This window comes from Bombina bombina, chromosome 1 (assembly GCF_027579735.1).
Source record: "Bombina bombina isolate aBomBom1 chromosome 1, aBomBom1.pri, whole genome shotgun sequence".
NCBI classification, from domain to species: Eukaryota; Metazoa; Chordata; class Amphibia; order Anura; family Bombinatoridae; genus Bombina; species Bombina bombina.
The window spans coordinates 964,169,349-964,189,947 of NC_069499.1; the positions used below are offsets into that span (position 1 = coordinate 964,169,349).

The 20,599-nt window shown below is 35.5% G+C and overlaps 1 protein-coding gene across 1 annotated transcript in view; it reads left to right on the top strand.

Moving 5' to 3' along the window:
• LOC128652794 (cadherin-like protein 26) overlaps nucleotides 1-20,599 on the top strand; it is a 222,481-nt gene that overhangs the window by 154,453 nt on the left and 47,429 nt on the right. Inside the window, exons 6-9 of the mRNA XM_053705767.1 lie at nucleotides 3,301-3,467; nucleotides 4,942-5,073; nucleotides 5,616-5,801; nucleotides 18,474-18,787. Of these exons, the coding sequence (XP_053561742.1) occupies nucleotides 3,301-3,467; nucleotides 4,942-5,073; nucleotides 5,616-5,801; nucleotides 18,474-18,787 (799 nt within the window). The remainder of the gene's footprint in view (nucleotides 1-3,300; nucleotides 3,468-4,941; nucleotides 5,074-5,615; nucleotides 5,802-18,473; nucleotides 18,788-20,599) is intronic.

A 20,599-nucleotide genomic window follows, 5' to 3' on the forward strand; every position in this document is an offset into this window, starting at 1 on the left:
CAACCATTTGTGCCATGATTGCACTAACTGTTTGTAAATAATTTCATTGAGAAACCTACAATTGTGAAAAAGTTAACTTTTTTTTTATTTGATCGCATTTGGCGGGGAAATGGTGGCATGAAATATACCAAAATGGGCATAGATCAATACTTTGGTTGTCTACTACACTACACTAAAGCTAAAATTAATCCTACAAGCTCCCTAATTAACCCCTTTACTGCTGGACATAATACATGTGTGGTACGCAGCCGCATTTAGCAGCCTTCTAATAACCAAAAAGCAACACCAAATCCATATATGTCTGCTATTTCTGAACAAAGGGGATCCCAGAGAAGCATTTACAACCATTTGTGCCATAATTGCACAAGCTGTTTGTAAATAATTTCACTGAGAAACTGTTCATGTTCTATGAGAAACTGTTCACTGTGCATTTGGCAATAAAATGGTGGCATGAAATATACCAAAATGGGCCTAGATCAATACTTTGAGTTATCTACTAAAAAAATATATACATGTGAAGGGTTATTCTGGGATTCCTGACAGATATCAGTGTTCCAATGTAATTATCGCTAATTTTGAAAAAAAAAAAAATGTTTTGGAAATAGAAAAGTGCTACTTGTACTTATTGCCCTATAACTTGCAAAAAAAGCAAAGAACATGTAAACATTGGGTATTTCTAAACTCAGGACAAAATTTAGAAACTATTTAGCATGGGTGTTTTTTAGTGGTTGTAGATGTGTAACAGATTTGGGGTAAAAGTTAGAAAAAGTGTTTTTCTTTTCATTTTTTCATCATATTTTATAACAAAAAATTATAGTAATTTATAAGATATGATGAAATGATGGTATCTTTAGAAAGTCCATTTAATGGCGAGAAAAACTGTATGTAATATGTGTGGGTACAGTAAATGAATAAGAGGAAAATTGCAGCTAAACACAAACACTGCAGAAATGTAAAAACAGCCCTTGTCCTTAAGGGAAGGAAATTGAAAAATGACCTTGTCCTTAAGGGGTTAAGGACAGCAGTAGTTTGCACATCAAAGACTAAATAATTTTTTTGGAATTAGTATCAGCCAGATTACGAGTTTTGAGCGCTACAGGGAAATTAAGGACCGCAGCATATTCAGCGGTATTTCACTCCCTATAGCGCTGGTATTACAAGATTAAAAAAAAGCCAGCGTTTGCGGGCGATATGGCTGTGTTGAGCTCGATACCACACACACATACCAGCGCTGCCTTGAGCTGCTGTTACGTGCTCGTGCACGATTTCCCCATAGAGAACAATGGGGAGAGCCGGCAAAAAAAAAAAGCCTAACACCTGCAATCACAGAGCATAAAGCTCCGTAACGCAGCCCCATTGATGTCTATGGGGATTTTTTTTATGTTTAAACCTAACACCCTAACATAAACCCCGAGTCTAAACATCTCTAATCTGCTGCCCCCAACATCGCCGCAACCTACATTACTGTTATTAACCCCTAATCTGCTGCCCCCAAAATCGCTGCAACCTAACTACACTTATTAACCCCTAATCTGCTGCCCCCAATGTTGCCGCAACCTATATTACTGTTATTAACCCCTAATCTGCTGCCCCCAAAATCGCTGCAACCTAACTAAACTTATTAACCCTTAATCTGCTGCCCTAAATGTTGCCGCAACCTACATTTCTGTTATTAACCCCTAATCTGCTGCCCCCAAAATCGCTGCAACCTAACTACACTTATTAACCCCTAATCTGCTGCCCCAAATGTCACCGCAACCTACATTACTGTTATTAACCCCTAATCTGCTGCCCCCAAAATCGCTGCAACCTAACTATACTTATTAACCCCTAATCTGCTGCCCCCAATGTCGCCGCTACCTACATTACTGTTATTAACCCCTAATCTGCTGCCCCTAATGTTGCCGCCACTATACTAAAGTTATTAACCCCTAAACCTAACCCTAAGTCTAACCCTAACCCTAACGTAACCCTAACCCTAACACCCACTAACTTTAACATAATTAAAATAATTCCAAATAAAAATTACAATTAATACCTAAATTATTCCTATTTAAAACTAAATACTTACCTGTAAAATAAAACCTAAGCTAGCTACAATATAACTAATAGTTATAGTGTAGCTATCTTAGGTTTTATTTTTATTTCACAGAAATGTTTGTATTTATTTTAACTAGGTAGACTAGTTAGTAAGTAGTTATTAACTATTTACTAACTAGCTAGTTAAAATAAATACAAATTTACCTGTAAAGTAAAACTTAACCTGTTTTACACTAAAACCTAACATGACACTAAAATTAAATAAATTACATTAATCAAATACAATTAACTAAATTACTAAAAAAATAAACACTAAATTACACAAAATAAAAAAGAAATTATCAAATATTTAAACTAATTACTCCTAATCTAATAATCCCTCTCAAAATAAAAAAGCCCCCCAAAATAATAAAACCACTAGCCTAAACTAAACTGGCAATAGCCCTTAAAAGGGCCTTTTGTGGGGCATTGCCCCAAAGATATCAGCTCTTTTACCTGGCTAATAAAAATACAAACATCCCCCCAACAGTAAAACCCACCACCCACACAACCAACCCCCTTAAATAAAATTAAATCTAAAAAACCTAAGCTACCCATTGCCCTGTAAAGGGCATTTGGATGGGCATTGCCCTTAAAAGGACGATCAGCTCTTTTACATTGCCCAAACCCTAAGCTAAAAATAACCCCCCCCCCCCAATAAACCCATAATAAAACCTAACACTAACCCCTGAAGATCCACTTACAGCTCTGGAAGACCGGACATCCATCCTCATCCAGCCGGCGAAGTCCTCATCCTTGCGGCACTTCGTTGAGGACTTCTTGCCGTTGGATGAAGACTTCTCCTGGCTTCGTTGAGGACTTCTTGCAACGTGGATGAGGACTGATATATTTGGGGCAATGCCCCGCAAAAGGCCCTTTTAAGGGCTATTGTCAGTTTAGTTTAGGCTAGGAGTTTTATTATTTTGGGGGGCTTTTTTATTTTGATAGGGCTATTAGATTATGAGTAATTATTTAAAAAATTTGATCATTTCTTTTTTATTTTGTATAATTTAGTGTTTATTTTTTTGTAATTTAGTTATTTTGTAATTCTTCTGGATGGCACATAAACTAGAACCTGTGTTGTCATAAACAGCCTGAGACTCCTAAAGAAAATCTGGGCAACAAGAAATTAAATGGTCCTTAACCAGTTAAATATCTAAAAATGTCTATCTTAACTTCCATCAACATTTGATCTATGGCTTTGCTGCTCTCTTCTTCTAGGCGTAACATTCTTCACATTGATCGCTTACGACATGGATGAACACAACGGCCCCAACTCTTTAGTGAATTACAAAATCCTGTCTCAGACACCTGCTGATCCTAATGTTGAGTTTACCATCAATAAAGAATCAGGCTTCCTTTCATTTAAAGGCTGTCTAAATTATGAGGTAGGATACATTATTTACTATGTTGTGCTTATTAAAGAAATGTCAGACTCCATTTGCCAATCTTTTTTTTAATAAAAACATTTTCAATGTTTACTGTTTGATTGGATAATGTACAATGGAACGGAATAATACTTTTAAGGGGCACTACATTATTCTGTACTTTATATGAAAGAGGGGCAGTTAAAAGCTCTAGAAATATATTTTTCATGAAAAGGTTACAGTTAAAAAAACAGCTGTTTAAATTTAAACTAAAACTAACAGGAAATGTGTGTAGAACTACTTGGCTCTAGCAGCAAACCCAAAGCATTATCCGATTGGTTGTCACAGGCCAATCAGATCATGCATTAACGCCTATCTCCTATGTATGATCTGACTGGTATATTTGGGATGAGCGCTAACACCTTGTAACACACATACATACTTTTCACACATACATAAGGTTCACTTGGGGTGGATGCAAGAGGATCGGTGGGGCGCCCCCCCTCAGCACCCAGGAAGAGGCCAAAATAAATAGTGAAGATGGGTGAATTACAGTGCCCATCTGATTGACCCCTGTCTCCATGAGGTGACCGGATGCACAACCAATCGGATCATGCATTGGGTTTGCCGCTAGCACCTCATGTAGAACTGGTTCCTGGGACTCTGCAACTTAATGGCTAACCAATGCCCATTTAAGAATAAATGGACTATGGACTGGATTACAGGTGGAGCAGTATTTTGCCTAAAATTTCTAGCATAAACTGGGCTTCAATCTATACCCTGAGTATACTGCAAATATCTGTGTGCTCGTATTACAAAATTAAAGTAAAGATTTCTTATTTGAGTGAAGGGCTTAACCATGAACTTGTCATACAATTGTGAAATTTCCACTTTGCGCAAGCTCACAATATTTTTTTTAGATGCTTCAACTTGTAACTTGTTCTCCCACAATAATAATAGAGCTCCACTAGTAATCTAGGCCTATATATTTTGAAACATTCTCTTTTAGATGAAAGAGAAAACAATTTTGAGTACAATGTCCCTCTAAGAATAACGGTTATAAAAGGGACAAAGAAGAATATTTGAAAGTCACAGTTATGCTTTTCAATTTGAAGCAAATATTTTTGCAATATACAGTACATCTGTTTTAAAACATGCTTCTTGCAAACTATCACTGATTGCAATAATACTTTTTACTGTGCACACAAACTGCCAAGCATATTGCAGTAGGTCCCATGCATGCCTATTCTGCAAAGGGGATTTCAGCACACAGAGCCATGTAATTTGCACTAAGCAGTTCCTGCAAGTAGATGTATAGTAAACAAAATTGCTTCTTTTACATTTGTAAATGCATTTAATATATGTTTTTACTTCAACTAAAGTTTACTTTGGCTAAGCTGGTGTTTTTGGATTTTCTAACTATATTCCACATCTGCATATGGCACTGTCTGTTGAATGTTATTTTAATTTTAATTTTTTAAATTCTCCTTTACAGAAAAATAAAAATTACAAATTGGTCATCCAAGCAAAGGATAATGGTGTGCTTGTACAGCAGAGCAGCTCATGTGAAGTGTTGATAAACGTGATAGACAGGAACACTCATATGCCGGAATGGATCACAGAAACTGTACGATATCATGGGTTTGAGAAAACCCAAAATTTTTTCCAGTACATAAATATTGTAAAGTCAAATCAAAAGACAAAATATATCTAAAATATCTTGACAGGTTTATTTCAACTAGGGTTACAGGTACATAGACCACTGTGTCATGGATCAATTCTTTATAGTCTATGAAATGTATTTCTGTCCTTATATTACAATTTAAATATTTGAAACAGCAAAAATTAGTAAAATTTACAACCTCCCATAATGAACAACCACAAATTGTGGGAGATAAGTCCCAGTGTTCCTATTTTTTGTCACCATTTGCCTTGAAGGAAAAGGAACTACACATAATCCACTCATAATACCCACCCTCAATTTGGGATACCCTAACCCTGCCCATATGGTAGAAACATTAAAAACCTGATTTTGGTTGGCAATTGTGTGGTGCTTGTTTTTTTTTTTTTACAAAAAAACGCCAATTTATATACACTGAAATTCTTGTTGTTGCATAACAATGCATGCTGATATTTGAGCTGCTTTGATATTTTACTCCATCTTTTCAGTTTCACTCAAAAGTGGTAGAGCGAGAAGCCAATGTGACCATCATGAGACTTGGTGTAAAGGATGGGGACACACCCTATACTTCTGGTTGGAGAGCAGTGTATACTATAACTGCAGGAAATGACATGGATAACTACAAGATTGAGACTGACCCTAAGACTAATGAAGGCATTGTGACTGTTATAAAGGTAATTTAGTGCAGCAATGAAGGATGCCCAGTAGTTTCCTTTTATTGGACATTGCCAGTAATTATGACATATTCTTTATTAATAAATAGGTGAAATACCCTACTAATTAATTCATGTTCAATGATCTGTACCATATGTGTACAGGTGTGTAGAGATTCCATATTACCCATACTAATCAACATGCTCATCCTGTGAAATACTGTTTTATAGAGATACCAAAAGAATGACAATTTATACCGAGGAGAGGAGGAGAGAGAGATAGAGAATAAGAAACGCTGTGGACATTTTAAAAAATCAAGCATGAGGAGAAAAAATAAATGCTTCATGGGAAGTGAAACAATAGTCATAAAAATTGAGGGTGAACAGAATGATACAGAGAAAGTGAAAAGACACTGCTAAACTCAATAAAATATCTAACGGCCTTGTCATCCTCTCCAACTTCACAATTTCCTATACTATTGCATGCCATAAAGCTTGCACTTCTCTCCTAGAAATTTGGGGATTATAACTAGAATTGCAAGACAGATACTTATCAAGGCTGGGGGGTGGAACTGGTGGTGGTGGGGGGGTCACCGTTTTATAGCTCTTATTCCTGCTTTTCTCATTAAAGGGACATGAAACCCCCCAAAAATATTTCATGATTCAGACAGAGCACACAAATTTAAACAACTTCCAATTTACTTCTTTAATCTAATTTGCTTCATTCTCTTAATATCCTTTGTTGAAACATATCTAGATAGGCTCAAAAGCTGGGAGTTAGCTACTGATTGGTGGCTGCACATACAGTATATACCTCTTGTAATTGGCTTACCAATGTGTTCAGCTAGTTCCCAGTAGTGCATTGCTGCTTCTTCAAGAAAGGATTCTAAGAAAATGAAGCAAAATTCCTAATAGAAGTAAATTGGAAAGTTTTTTTTACATATGTATGTTATATCTGAGTCATGAAAGAAAATGTTTTGGTTTAATATCTCTTTAAAGTCTTAATTTTGCCCCCATTTTCCTCTCCTTGTTCTGCTAGAGAAAAGAATACACAAGTGTCCCCAAGCACTACCTAGATCTGTTACTGATATTTCTCCGCATACAAGCAAATATTCTTGTATATATGCAAATATTTAGTCATGTTGATATCAATAAACAGGCAGATATAACAAAGACATTGTCGTGCTGCAGTCCTACAATTTGAAGATTAAAAATGATGTACTCATTACCAATAACTTTTTCTATATTTCTGATGCCAAGTTCTATTGACCCGTAAACACCTTTTCATTGACTTACAACAGAACAATTTATTTTTACGTCCAATGCTACAGTTATAGGCAGAAAGAAACTGCGTACGTGTGTAAACTGTGGATTACTAATTACGCCCAATAGCAGAGAAAGCAAAGGAAAGAACAGCCCTTGGCTACCACATTAGGCAGATGCCAACTGGCTTTATAAAAGGCAATCCATCACTTATCTCAGAAAGGAAAAAGTGAAGAGAAATTATGGGGGCAGCCAAGTGTAGAGCATTGATGGATATGTAACATAATCAATTTGAAGAGTTAGATATTATGGAATTCTCAGGTTCTAAGACCCTTTAGCTCTCTCACATTCTAGTGAACATGGAAAGAAGCCTTGCTTTGGGCAGACAAATTGCTGTTATTAATTTTCTGTGAATTGCCAAAACTGAAAGCTATACTGAGTTTAACAGCAAGGAATTAATCTAGTATAAACCTGAAATCTGTCATATATTTTTGTAAAGTGTCTCAATAACCCTGATATCTATTAAAACGAGCTGAGCTATAAACAAGAGGAAAAAAACTTTTTATTGTCCATCAAGCAATGTGAATCAAATAATTCACATAGTGACATATATCAATAACTCATTAAAATAAAAAGGAAAGACCAACTATAGGCATTAATCGTAATCTATTGGCAATGGATTTTTTGGCTCTTTTTCTGGACAAAATGGCTACTATTTGATTTGGCGTAATCACAATAGGACGTTTTTACCTCATTCCCATATTTACAAATGGGTTTTTGGATCCATGATAAAACCACTATTTATCTTATAGGGCTAAAAAGTTCTCGCCGATCACAATCCATTTTCGAGTAATTTTTAACAACTTTTTCAAGGAAAATTTTGGTTTTTTAAATTCAACATCTCTAGAAATTTGATAAGTACTCAAAAAGGGCATTTTTGACATCTCTAAAAAACGATGTCATGGTTATTTGGAAACAGGCTGTATACAATGGGCAAGTTGCATTGTGTCACACTTGCACTGTCTTGATTGCTACTAACAGTACTAACGTCTTTTAAAGCCGGTTCTAAAAGGGGATCACACAATTGCGACTTTCCTAGGAACCTATTGTAATCAGCTTCCATCCCCACCACTGCTAAATCATCTAAATGCATCTTTTATGTTGTCAAGATCTGTGCACACCATTTTTCTATTGCTGTATGCTTGATTTTAAACTTACAAAAGTATTGTTTTTGACAATTTTTGAATCTATTGTTACAACACTGTTTTCATTTTGTCGGGAAGTGAAAACAAAGTGGCGATTATGGGTTACTATGCAAATTACTTATAATTACTTCTTTTACTGTATTTTAACATTCTTTAAACTGTAAATTATGACGTCGCTGCCTTGCTACAGTATATCGGCCTAAGAGACACTTAAACAAGATTGAGCCTTTGTAACCGTGTTTTTATAGTGGGCAAGCCTCCATAGATTATCAAAGTTGCTCACAAGGGTGTCTTTCAAAGTTTTTGTGCCTACATTATTGAACTTGTAGACTTCAATGAGCATTTGTGACCATGAGTTCAATAATGTAGACATGAGCACTTTGAAAGGCACTCTCGTGAACAAGTTACTCTAGCATGCATGGCGTTGTGTCCAATAAAACCCGGGTCATGCAGGTGCAATGTTGTTCTCCTAGGCAGATACAATATAGCAAGGCAGCAGGTTCATGATTTACAGTTTTATAGAATTTTTATTTATTTTTTAATTTATTTTTATTGAGGTGATAGTAAAATACAATCATTTGATATATAACATTTTTTGAACAGATCATGTAGTAGAATGTACAGATGATATGATATCACATAGATATTACAGCAGATGGTATTCCATGAGAATTCTTGTAAGGTGATACAGTACACTTGACTATAAAAATATCTCGAAACACAATGTTCCATAGGAAAACTTTTAAGTAAACAATTTCATATCTCAATTTTTAAGTTTTAATAATACTATATCCCCCCCCCCCAAGGTAGATGCATGGCTAATGGAGTGTTATCCCCATGTAATATATAAGGGCCACTCATTTTTGTTGTTGACTATGGGGATTTTCAGGGGGATTAGGAAAAGTTAGGGTTTTCTAAGGATGTATTTTCCTCTGCTTACCTAGTAAGCTGTATCTGTGGGCAGGGTGGAGCGGCGTTGGCTTAACAATAATAAAATAACTAAAATGAAAGTTCTAAGTGTTAATTTATTTGCCATATGGCTAACACATTTATAAGTCCAATACCAAGTGAGTTCAGAGCACTATTGAATCCCTTCAGTGTTTCACTTAATTCTGCAACTATAACATTTTATCACCCCTAACATATACATTAACATAATAACATTGGTATAAAAAACAGATATTCAACTGACAGCAAGACTATATATAGTGTCCAACTGGACTAGCAAAAAGGTAGTGAAAATTACAAAGAGTATAAGGTATATTAGATCTCACAGCTCAACCATGAGAAATTTAAAAAATGTATACTAAATAAAAACATAGGTTAGTGGCTTTCATATAGTTTGGTAGTTTTGTGAGTAATAACTGTCATAGAGACGTTTTAGTATGATAGACTGGAAATGCTAGTCTATAAGTATAAAGAAATGTTATCCTATTTCTCTCTTAACTTGCCATCCTAAAAGGTCATTAGTGTCAGCTAATTATAATAATGTAGCTCGGGCACAGCTGTTGAACATAAGCAAACATATAGGTTACAGCATAATCAAAATTATTGATTGTATATATGCAATATGCATAATAACTGTGGGAAGAGCGAGCTATAAGTGCTGCATGAGATCGTAAGTCAGCTTCATATTGTAGAACATTTAAACAGACTAATCCCTACTTAAAATATGAGACTATTAGCTATGAAAAATAGTGTGCCTCATGACTTACATGAATATATACAGTAGTAGAACAAAGAAAAAAAACTAAGTACTGTATATACGCTTGCCACTAATAGCAAAAATGAGAATGACAGGGATACATAAGCAATATAGACCTGTGCAAACAAATTACATAATAGGAACGTCCTGTCGCAGATATAATTTTGCACATAGGAATATGTTTTAGGAGCAGCTCCCAAAAAAAGGAGACTCCCGGCCACAGCTCAGCAATCATTTAGCCTGGAATAATGGGTTAAAGTCTCTGCTTCATCTTCACCACCGGGAGAAGCAGTCCAAGGTAGCTGATTGCCGTAGGATTGTTTGAACATCCACCGCAGTGACTCGGTCATGGTATTTCTCTTAGATGAAGTAAGGGAATGCAGGTACTTCAAACCCCAACCGGGAAAGCTGGCCACACCCTCTCAGCAGGGAATCAAAGCAAAGAGTCATTCTCATCAACCCTCACGTAAAGGTAGGAGATGTGGTCACTGAATTGCTGCATCTCCTGGTGGCCAGGCAGCATGAATTCCACAGCCCCAGGTGAGTAGTTTTCCTTTAGACTAGAGTAGAGAGCTGTGGGCAGGCTATCAGAACAGAAGTGGAGCACATAAACACAATCCTCTTCCCTGTCTGATCTTCTTTCCACTTGCAGTGCCCCAATGCGAGGAAGAGATGTTACCTCTATATCCAGGTTACCAATTGATGATGGTGCAGGATCAGGTCTCACTTGAGCTGTATTTTGGGCGCCGAACTCCATAACTGCACCTTGATCTTCAATAATAATAGCTTTGATTGTGCTGCTCATCTGATGTTCGAACTCAACTAGTAGGGTATGCAAAGCCTTATGGAACTCCATCTTTAAATTGGTAGAAGGAAAGCTGTAGTATCTCCAGGCTGCTTCCAATAGAATATCAAGTTTCTGTTATAAAACTACTCAGTATAATAAACTGCTGCAAGTCCCAGTTCCCCGGGGGATGAAATGTGCTGTATTCTAAGCCCGTGCAGTACGTGTCTCATAGGTTGGAGAGGTTTTTAGCTCCTATAATGGCAACGCTCACCACATGGCTGTATTGAAGGGTATGAGCTAGTGGCGCATTCACAAGACAGTCGCTTTGTCCAATATATGTTCCTAGGGTAGATTTAAGGTCTTGGGTATTTTTGCTAAAAATTAAAGCTTATATTTAATAGATTACTGCAAATATTAAATCTAGGAGCTAGGAGCTCCCAAGGAACACATCCAGTCGTTTTGGTAGTTTGCTCCACCCCCCAGTTTTATAGAATTTTAAAAGCAAGATAAAGAAGATATCATAAGACCTTTGCATAGAAACCTTTTGTCACCATCTTGTTTTCAGACACCACCAAAAATATTGTCAAAAACAATACTTGTGAATGTTTAAAATGCTCCTATAGTGATAGAAAAATGGTGCAAAGTCTGCTAATCCTGACAACATAAAAGATGCATTTAACAGTGGTGCGAATGGAAATGGATTACAATAGAATCCTATAGAAGTTCTGATTGTGTGATCCCCTTTTAATACCCAATAAAAGATGCCAGTACTGTTGGTGAAAATGACAATGTTCAGCACTCAGGCAAAATCCTGTGCAGGCTATCTGCGTCTACACCAAAACCCCAAATATAGCAAGGAAAAAAGGGTTACAGCAGCACCACCAGTATGTAACTAATTTTATTGCATACAAGAGAAAAATTAGAGTCAGGGTAATCCTTCAAAATTCAACTTGCTTTGTAAAGGAACTTATATATTATATGCATATACCATTGGAAAAAGCCAGAAACCAGATAAAAGTAAATCCAATTCAGCAGTATATAATAACCACTTCAGATGTCAGGTATAAGGTGGAGAGATACCTGAAAATGGCAGGGAAATGGCTATGATAGATCCTTACAATACCACCATTGTTAGTAGTGGGTATATGACACACCACTCACCATATAGATCCCTCAATTCTGCCACAGACACAATCTCTCACCTCAATCCTAATTGCAGGCTGATTCCTTGCAACAAGTTCGTAGTGGGTGTGTCTTGGGCGTCTGCTCCGTCGGCCAATCCGCTACAACCTTTTCCAGTCCTATGGTAAGGCAACCTTGGCCGTTAAAAACCAACTGTCTCGCAGGAAAACACCACAAAGAAATCCACACATTCACATCAGAATGAGGCTCTTCATAAAAACCTTTCCTTTACACGTCCTGGAACGGCAACGGCCCTGGCACTGGTTTTTAGGCTCACAGCTCACGATGGGAGGCAAAGGGGGGATGAATGCTCAATTGCTGGTCAATAAGATAATGGAGAAACAGACAGAGCAACATCCAAGTGTCCTTAAATAAAACTTAACATTTATTCATAATAAGTAAAGTTTAAAAGTCAAAAGTCCACAAGCATGGTAAAAACAGCAAAACAAAACAAGCAGCTGTGCAGGAGATGCTTATGCATTTCAGCTAAAGAGCCATAATCATAGCTTAATGTAAAACCTATAGAACACACTACTTAAAACCCTTCCTGAACAGCTATTGGGTAGAAAAACACATTACACAGCTGAAAGAGTGGTATGCATTAGTCATAGAATGAGTAATCACATCTTAAAACTGGTTGCTGCAAAAAATACATATGCACAAATTGATATACAATAGTAAAGACATCAAAATATTGAGAGACAAAATACTTTGTAAATACCACTTAAATTGAACACGAAAGTTAACTATAGGCTATATTGATATGAATAATCACAGACACATCTATAACTCTCTACATTATAGAATAATGGCATGAGATACTTGTAATACACATTATTAACAGAATGGTAACAGTTATCTACAGAGAAAAAAGTAATTACCAAAATATGGTATACGTTAACTACAATCTTTGTGTAATGATAATGATTCATAAAAAAATGTGCACAGTACAAAAAAAACCTGTGACATATACCTATCCGGGTATCGAATCTAAGTCTAAGGCTTCCTGGTCTATAACCCTAACCACTGCGCTAGGGAAATATATGAATGGCTGTCAAAGTTTAGCACCATCCTATTATTTATTCCACATAGCTATTACAAACAGCAGTATCAAAATTGTGTATATAGATGATTGAGGTGAAGTACAATACCTGATAGTGCCACATATTGCATTTATATTTTATAAAAGAATCACAGGTAATATTGAATGATTGCAGGTACCTTGTATCTACATAGTAATCACCAGGATATAGCATTGATACTTCCCATCCAGGGACAAACCCAGGGTGGCTAATCCGAGTCTATACCATCATCTACTACACTAAGTAATATAATAAATATATAAACTATAGGTAGTATAAGAGGTGTATGTAGGTGATAACTAAGAGGGAAAAACAGAACTATCAGAGTTAACATTACTTGGAGCCAAGCCTCTATGTACCATAAAGGGGTCACAATAGAATGAATCATTACCTGAAATATTACCCCCGAGTTACTACAGAATATACTGAATGATATATTATCAACTTTGCCAATAATTGACAGTCATATTCTGAATAAAAACCTCTAGGTTCACGCGTGTCTAACCTAAAAATCCAATACATTTCATTTTTATTCAAAATCTTGTTTTTGTCTCCCCCTCTTTTGGGAACTATGACTTTGTCTATAACCTGCCATCTAAAAGAGTCCAAATTCTTATTGTGGCATAGTGCAATCAAGTGGTGTGGTGGATTTTGGTAATTACTTTTTTCTCTGTAGATAACTGTTACCATTCTGTTAATAATGTGTGTTACAAGTATCATATGCCATTGTTCTACAGTATAATGTAGAGAGTTATAGATATGTCTGTGATTATTCATATCAATATAGCCTATAGTTAACTTTCTAGTGTTCCATTTAAGTGGTATTTACAAAGTTTTTTGTCTCTCAATATTTTGATGGCTTTACTATTGTATATCAATTTGTGCATATGTATTTACTTTTTTGCAGCAATTAGTTTTAAGATGTGATTACTCTCTCTATGGCTAATGCATGACACTCTTTCAGCTGTGCAATGTGTGTTTTTACCCAATAGCTGTTCAGGAAGGGTTTTAAGTAGTGTGTTCCATAGGTTTTACATTAAGCTATGATTACGGGTCTTTAGCTGAAACGCGTAAGCATCTCCTGCACAGCTGCTTGTTTTGTTTTGCTGTTTTTACCATGCTTGTGGACTTCAGACTTTTAAACTTTACTTATCATGAATAAACGTTGTTTTATTTAAGGACACTTGGATGTTGCTTTGTTTGTTTCTCCATAAAATTTTTATTGCGCCATAGACAAACCTATACAATGTTTCGGACCCATGTCCTTAATCATGTATGGAAATACAATAGTACCAAACCCTCTCTAAAAACCCAAAACCCCACCTTCAAAATACCTGCAGGTTAACACACACCTGTGAACTCCCTTTAGTGGAGAAAAATATAAATTAAATCTTTTTAAAATCAAATTTCAAATTCAAATTCACATTACAGGGTTTTCAATCCTACTCTGTTCAGCAAACATCATAATGTCAGTAGAAATATTCATCATATATCCAAACAGGGATTTTATAGAAAATATGCCAACCTTGCTATATACAGTTATTCAAATACATAAACCAATTAAAGGCAGTCCAATCCATCTCTCTATTCATACCTCCAGGGGACAAAGTCCCCAACTCATAAATCCAGTAAAGTTCCCTCTGTTTAAGGACAGCCTCTCTATCACCCACTGTTCTATGAATTTGTACCTGCTCTAAAACCTGAAATCTAAGTTGATTCAGGCTATGTCATGCTGTAATAAAATGATAATATAACTACATTTTCAACACTTTTGTATTGATTGCTCACAAACCCTTCAAAGTTGTTATTCAGAATTGTTACAACATTTCTGTTTTTATATAAAAGGCTATTGTTCCTATTAGTAATTCATTTTTCATACTGTTTGCATATTGAACACCACAAAATATGCTACATAGCACAAACGTTTTATATATAAAGTTAATATTGCAAATATGTCGACTAGACATTTTTATACTGTCCATGTGATTTATAATTTCCTGGTAACCCTAACTAGTTATAGAGCACATTATATAAATATTTTATTTGTAACGTTTCAAGCAAGCTTTTTTATGCACATGTATAATTATAAGCTAAGCTAGCGAAAAAAAGTCTTATCCACAAATAAAAATAATATATAAAGTAATTGTATGTACAATATACAATATGCAACTGTCTGCAAGCTCCTTGTTTATATCAACATGGTTCAACACACAAAAGAAAAAAAAATATCAAGCAAAAAAATAAAATAAAAAAATCTAAATGAAAAATAACAATTTGCTTTTGTAATGTTATTGTTTCAAACATCAAAAATATTTTTTTTAAAAAATGACCTAGAAGAGCTTTACAAAATGATGATACTGAATATCAAAAAGGGAAACGCTATATCATAAAATACTTTACTGTAATGTAGGTACATTTTTTATGGAGACTTTACAATAACACATCTGGCTATCACCATTCCATCTCTGATTACCATCTGAACTACTTACTATAAACGACCACTGATAATTACATTTGTAAAACCAGCAATTAAAAAAGACTGATTAGAAAAATATATTCTTCTGTTTCTGTGTTTTATAAACTAGTAGCTCTGGTTGATAAACTCCTGACAGTATGAAGACCTCTGTTTCTCTTAGGAGCATTCTTCAAACAGGCTGGGTTTACCTTTCATTCATCAAAGCATATCAAAATATTTCAAGGGAATACATGCTTGAGTTATTTTTTTATAACACTTTATGTGTTCATGGTCTTACAAAAGCATCAGTCACTGCACCTTTTAGATATTTTTGTTTTATTGCTCTCTGGCACAGTATAAATGAACATCGTGCTACATCCTTTTTTACCCTTTCATGTAACCCTACAACATATCGTTATAAAATACGACAGCACTTGGGATCTGCCATGAAATGCTTATTTAAAGGGATACTAAGCCCAAATTTATTATTTCATGATTCAGGTAGAGCATGGGATTTTAAGTAACTTTGTAATTTACTCCTATTATAAATTGTACTTACTTCTCCTGTTATCTTTATCTGAAAAAGCAGGAATGTAAGGTTAGGAGTCGGCCCATTTTAGGTTCAGCACCTGGGTAGAACTTGCTGATTGGTGGCTAGCTATCACCTTTTTAGGATTCAGATAGAGCATGGAATTGTTAGTAATTTTCTAATTTACTCCTATTATAAATTGTACTTACTTCTCCTGTTATCTTTATCTGAAAAAGCAGGAATGTAAGGTTAGGAGTCGGCCCACTTTAGGTTCAGCACCTGGGTAGCGCTTGCTGATTGGTGGCTAGCTATCACCTTTTTATGATTCAGATATAGAGCATGGAATTGTAAGTAATTTTCTAATTTACTCCTATTATAAATTGTACTTACTTCTCCTGTTATCTTTATCTGAAAAAGCAGGAATGTAAGGTTAGGAGTCGGCCCACTTTAGGTTCAGCACCTGGGTAGCGCTTGCTGATTGGTGGCTAGCTATCACCTTTTTATGATTCAGATATAGAGCATGGAATTTTAAGTAATTTTCTAATTTACTCCTATTATAAATTTTACTCACTTCTGCTATCTTTATTTGAAAAAGCAGAAATGTAAGGTTAGGAGTCGGACCATTTTAGGTTCAGCACCTGGGTAGCGCTTGCTGATTTGTGGCTAGCCAGGTACTGAACCAAAAATGGGCTGGCTCTTATGCTTACATTCCTGCTTTTTCAAATAAAAATTGCAAGAGAACAAAGAAAATGTGATAATAGGAGTAAATTAGAAAATTGCTTAAAATTGAATGTTCTATCTGAATCATTAAAGAAAAAAAAAAACGGGTTTAGTGCCCCTTTGACATACATTTCACAACTTTCTCAGAACAACTATATTCCAATCTTTGAAAATGTATTCTGCTTGATAATCTTAGGCCATTCTAGAAATGTCAGTAATAATTCTGAAGCGTCAATTTCCTACATTTTTCATAAGCTATTTGTAACTGGCTTTAAGGATTTTTGCTGTCCGCCATGTCCAAAAAAAAAAAAAAGAGTAGATTTTTAGACACTGATACAGATGACTGTCTTGTGAGTGTTTGCAGGTTGTTCTAGTATAACAAACTCAGTGCATGATTCATCTAATTGAAGAGGTACAAAAATCTAAATTAAACGCTCATGGGTCAGATAGAGCATTCAAATTTAAGACACTTTTAATTTGACTTCTATTATCAATAATGTTATTATATTATTATATTAATATATATTATATTATTATTATATTGTACTTTGTTCTCTTGGTATCATTTGCTGAAAAGTAAATGCAGATATGCTTAGCAATAGCAGTGCAATTCTTGGGGTTAGTTTATGTGCGCCATATAGATAACATTGTGCTCACTCCCGTGTCTAGCCAGCTTTTTACAGCTATGCTGCATCACTTTCAAGTACTTCAATGTTTGGGTATCATGTCCCTTTAAAGTGTCTTTAAAGTGAATGTCAAGTTTAAAAACCCTATTAAAAATAGGTGCACTTTCATTCATCAAACTTTAAATTTCACTAAATACTTACCTTTTAATCTTGAAAGTCGCTCCAGCGCTTCCCCCACCCATCGCAAGCCTCTTCATAGGTAAAAAATGACAAATCCGGCTTCCTCCAATCACGGTGTTGCCTCAGGCAATGATTCCCCTGGGGGGGAAGCCGTGATTGGAGGATGCCGTATTTGTCATTGCTGACATATGAAGTGATGAGCGGCAGGAGGTGGAATCGCTGGAGCGGCTTTCAAGATTAAAAGGTAAGTATTTTAACAAAACGAGTGAAATGTAAAGTTTGATGAAAGAAAATGCCCCTGTTTTTAATAGGATTTTTTAAAAACAGGGCACTGATTCAAACTTGACTTCTTCTAAAGCTTTTCAAGTGGACCGAAATATGTCATTTATTTCTTGCTTTCTCCAGATTAGCTAGTTCATTTTGTTTGTAGTTATTTCACTTCTTTTATTCTTACTGAAAAATGTTTATTTCAAATTATGGCCTTCAATTTCCCCTCATATTATGGAGTTTATTTTTTATTTAATGCAACTACTGAATAACCAGTCTTTGATCTATATATTAATGGATACACTTGTACACTTATTGTACATTAAAGGGACATGCCACCTTCATTTTTTCTTTTCTGATTTAGAAAGAGAATGCCATTTTAAACATCTTTCAAATTTACTTATATTATCTAATTTGTTTTATTCTCTTGATATTCTTTGATGAAAAGCATATCTAGATATGCTCACTAGCTGCTGATTGGTTGCTGCACATAGAAGCCTCGTGTGATTGGCTCACCATGTACATTGCTTTTTCTTCAACTAAGGATATTTAAAAAATGAAGCAAAATAAATAATGGAAGTAAATTGTAATGTTGTTTAAGTTTCTATTCTCTATCTGAATCATAAAAGAAAGATTTTGGGTTTAGTGGCCCTTTAATCTAGTCCTTACATGTTTTTACTTATATTTTAAAGGCTTTGGATTACGAAACAAGTGTTCAAACCAACCTCTCCATAACCGTAGCAAATGAGGAACCATTATATACATGCAAGGTGCTGTCCAAACCTCCAACAGGCTTGTGGGTTATAGAATCAAATAAATCTCCGAAAGTAAAGAATGTTCCAATGGGAAGAGACTTGATGGTGGATGTAATAGATGCAAACGACCCTCCTATTTACAAACCTGAAAAAATTGTTTTAACGTTTATGGAGAATTCCATGGAGCCAGGATCTGTTCTAGGAACTGTGAATGCAGTAGATGCTGATATTATTTCACCAAATAGAATTAGGTAAGTCATTTTAGGAATACATAGGGAAAAATCCGCTTATGTTCTGTGACTTTTATTTTTACTTGACTCTAATGTCACTGAGCAGTTGGTTTAATCTACTAGTACTAAGTACTTAAAGGGACATTGCACTCAAAAAATGTTCTAGAATGCACATGAAAGAGCATCTGTACATATTTTTTAAAATAAAAAAATAGAACATTGAAATACATTTTGAAATGCCCACCTTTTATGTGATGCAGAAAAAAAGTTGACTACAGTGCCCAGAATGGCTAATACATCTTTACTGATTATCTGCTTAAATAGCTCCTCATTGCAGGATTCCTGAACACGCAGTGTATCCCTAGATATGCTAATTAGATGGGTACCAGAAACAAACTATGGATTTTTCTTAGTCTTTAAATGAATATTAATTAAAGGGATAGAAAGGTCAAGAATTAAATGTGCATGGGTGCACTTCAATTTGAAATAAAACATTGTTTGCAATATACTTCCATTAGCAAAAAATGATTTTAGTAAAAGTTAATACTTTTTTTGTCAGCGGCATATGCACATATCCTGTGAGAGCTCTTGCACCAGTATTTAAACACTGCACCTTGTCAGACAGTCAGCAGTATGACAACAATTACATCTATAATACTCACCACTGTCAGCTCTCTGACCAATTATGGTGTTTGAATACTGATGCAAAGGCCCATAGGATATGTATGTATGTCCCTGAAAAATAGTAAAATCTTTTACTAGAATGTAATGTAAGAATATTGTAAGAATGCTTCTATTTCAATTTTAAATGCACACATGCACATTTATATCCCTTTAAGCAGTAAAAAATGCTTAGTAATAGCCAGAGAATAATATACAAATGTATTTTTTAAATGTATTTTGTTTAAATATTGAAGAAATAAATATAATGTTTAGAATCTATGAAAGAATGAGAGCTTTGTGTTATCTAACTTTTCCTAGGTTTAAAAGCCTGTTGTCGTATATCCTGTTATCTTACATCCTCTGCTGGGAACAGTTAGTGACAGTTACAAATCAGCTTCAAGAGAAACAATCTCAAAGGGGCCTATTTATCAAAGGTCTTGCGGACCCGATCTGACAGTGTGGATCAGGTCCGCAAGACCTCGCTGAATGCGGAGAGCAGTACGCTCTCCATATTCAGCATTGCACCAGCAGCTCACAAGAGCTGCTGGTGCAACGCCACCCCCTGCAGACTCGCGGCCAATCAGCCGCCAGCAGGGGGGTGTCAATCAAGCCTATCGTACTTGATCGGGTTGATTTCCGGCGATTCCTGTCCGCCTCATCAGAGCAGGCGGACAGGGTTATGGAGCAGGGATCTTTAGACCGCTGCTCCATAACTTGTGTTTCTGGCGAGTCTGAAGACTCGACAGAAACACGGGCCCACAAGCTCTGTTTGGAGCTTGATAAATGGACCCCATAGTGTTTAATGTTTGTTTAAAGGGACAGTAAACACCTTGAGAGTTAAATATTTTAAATAAAATGTTTAGCTATGAATATTGAAACAGCAATACATTTTCATTATTCATTTTACCCCTTTTCCTGTTATTTAGCACTGCAAATTGAGAAATGGTCTAATTCTCAGAACTTGAAATACACCTTGCTAACTTATCAAGGCTAACCATGTAACATATGTGCCCCTAATTGGCTTTAGCTGATAACAAATGCAAAACAATTCACTTAATACTAACTGTATTACCATGGCTAGCCATGCTGTCTGCTGACTAAAGCCCTGATTGGATCCTATAAGGCAAATAATGGGTGTAGTTTGGCAATTAAAAACTAATTGCATTAAAA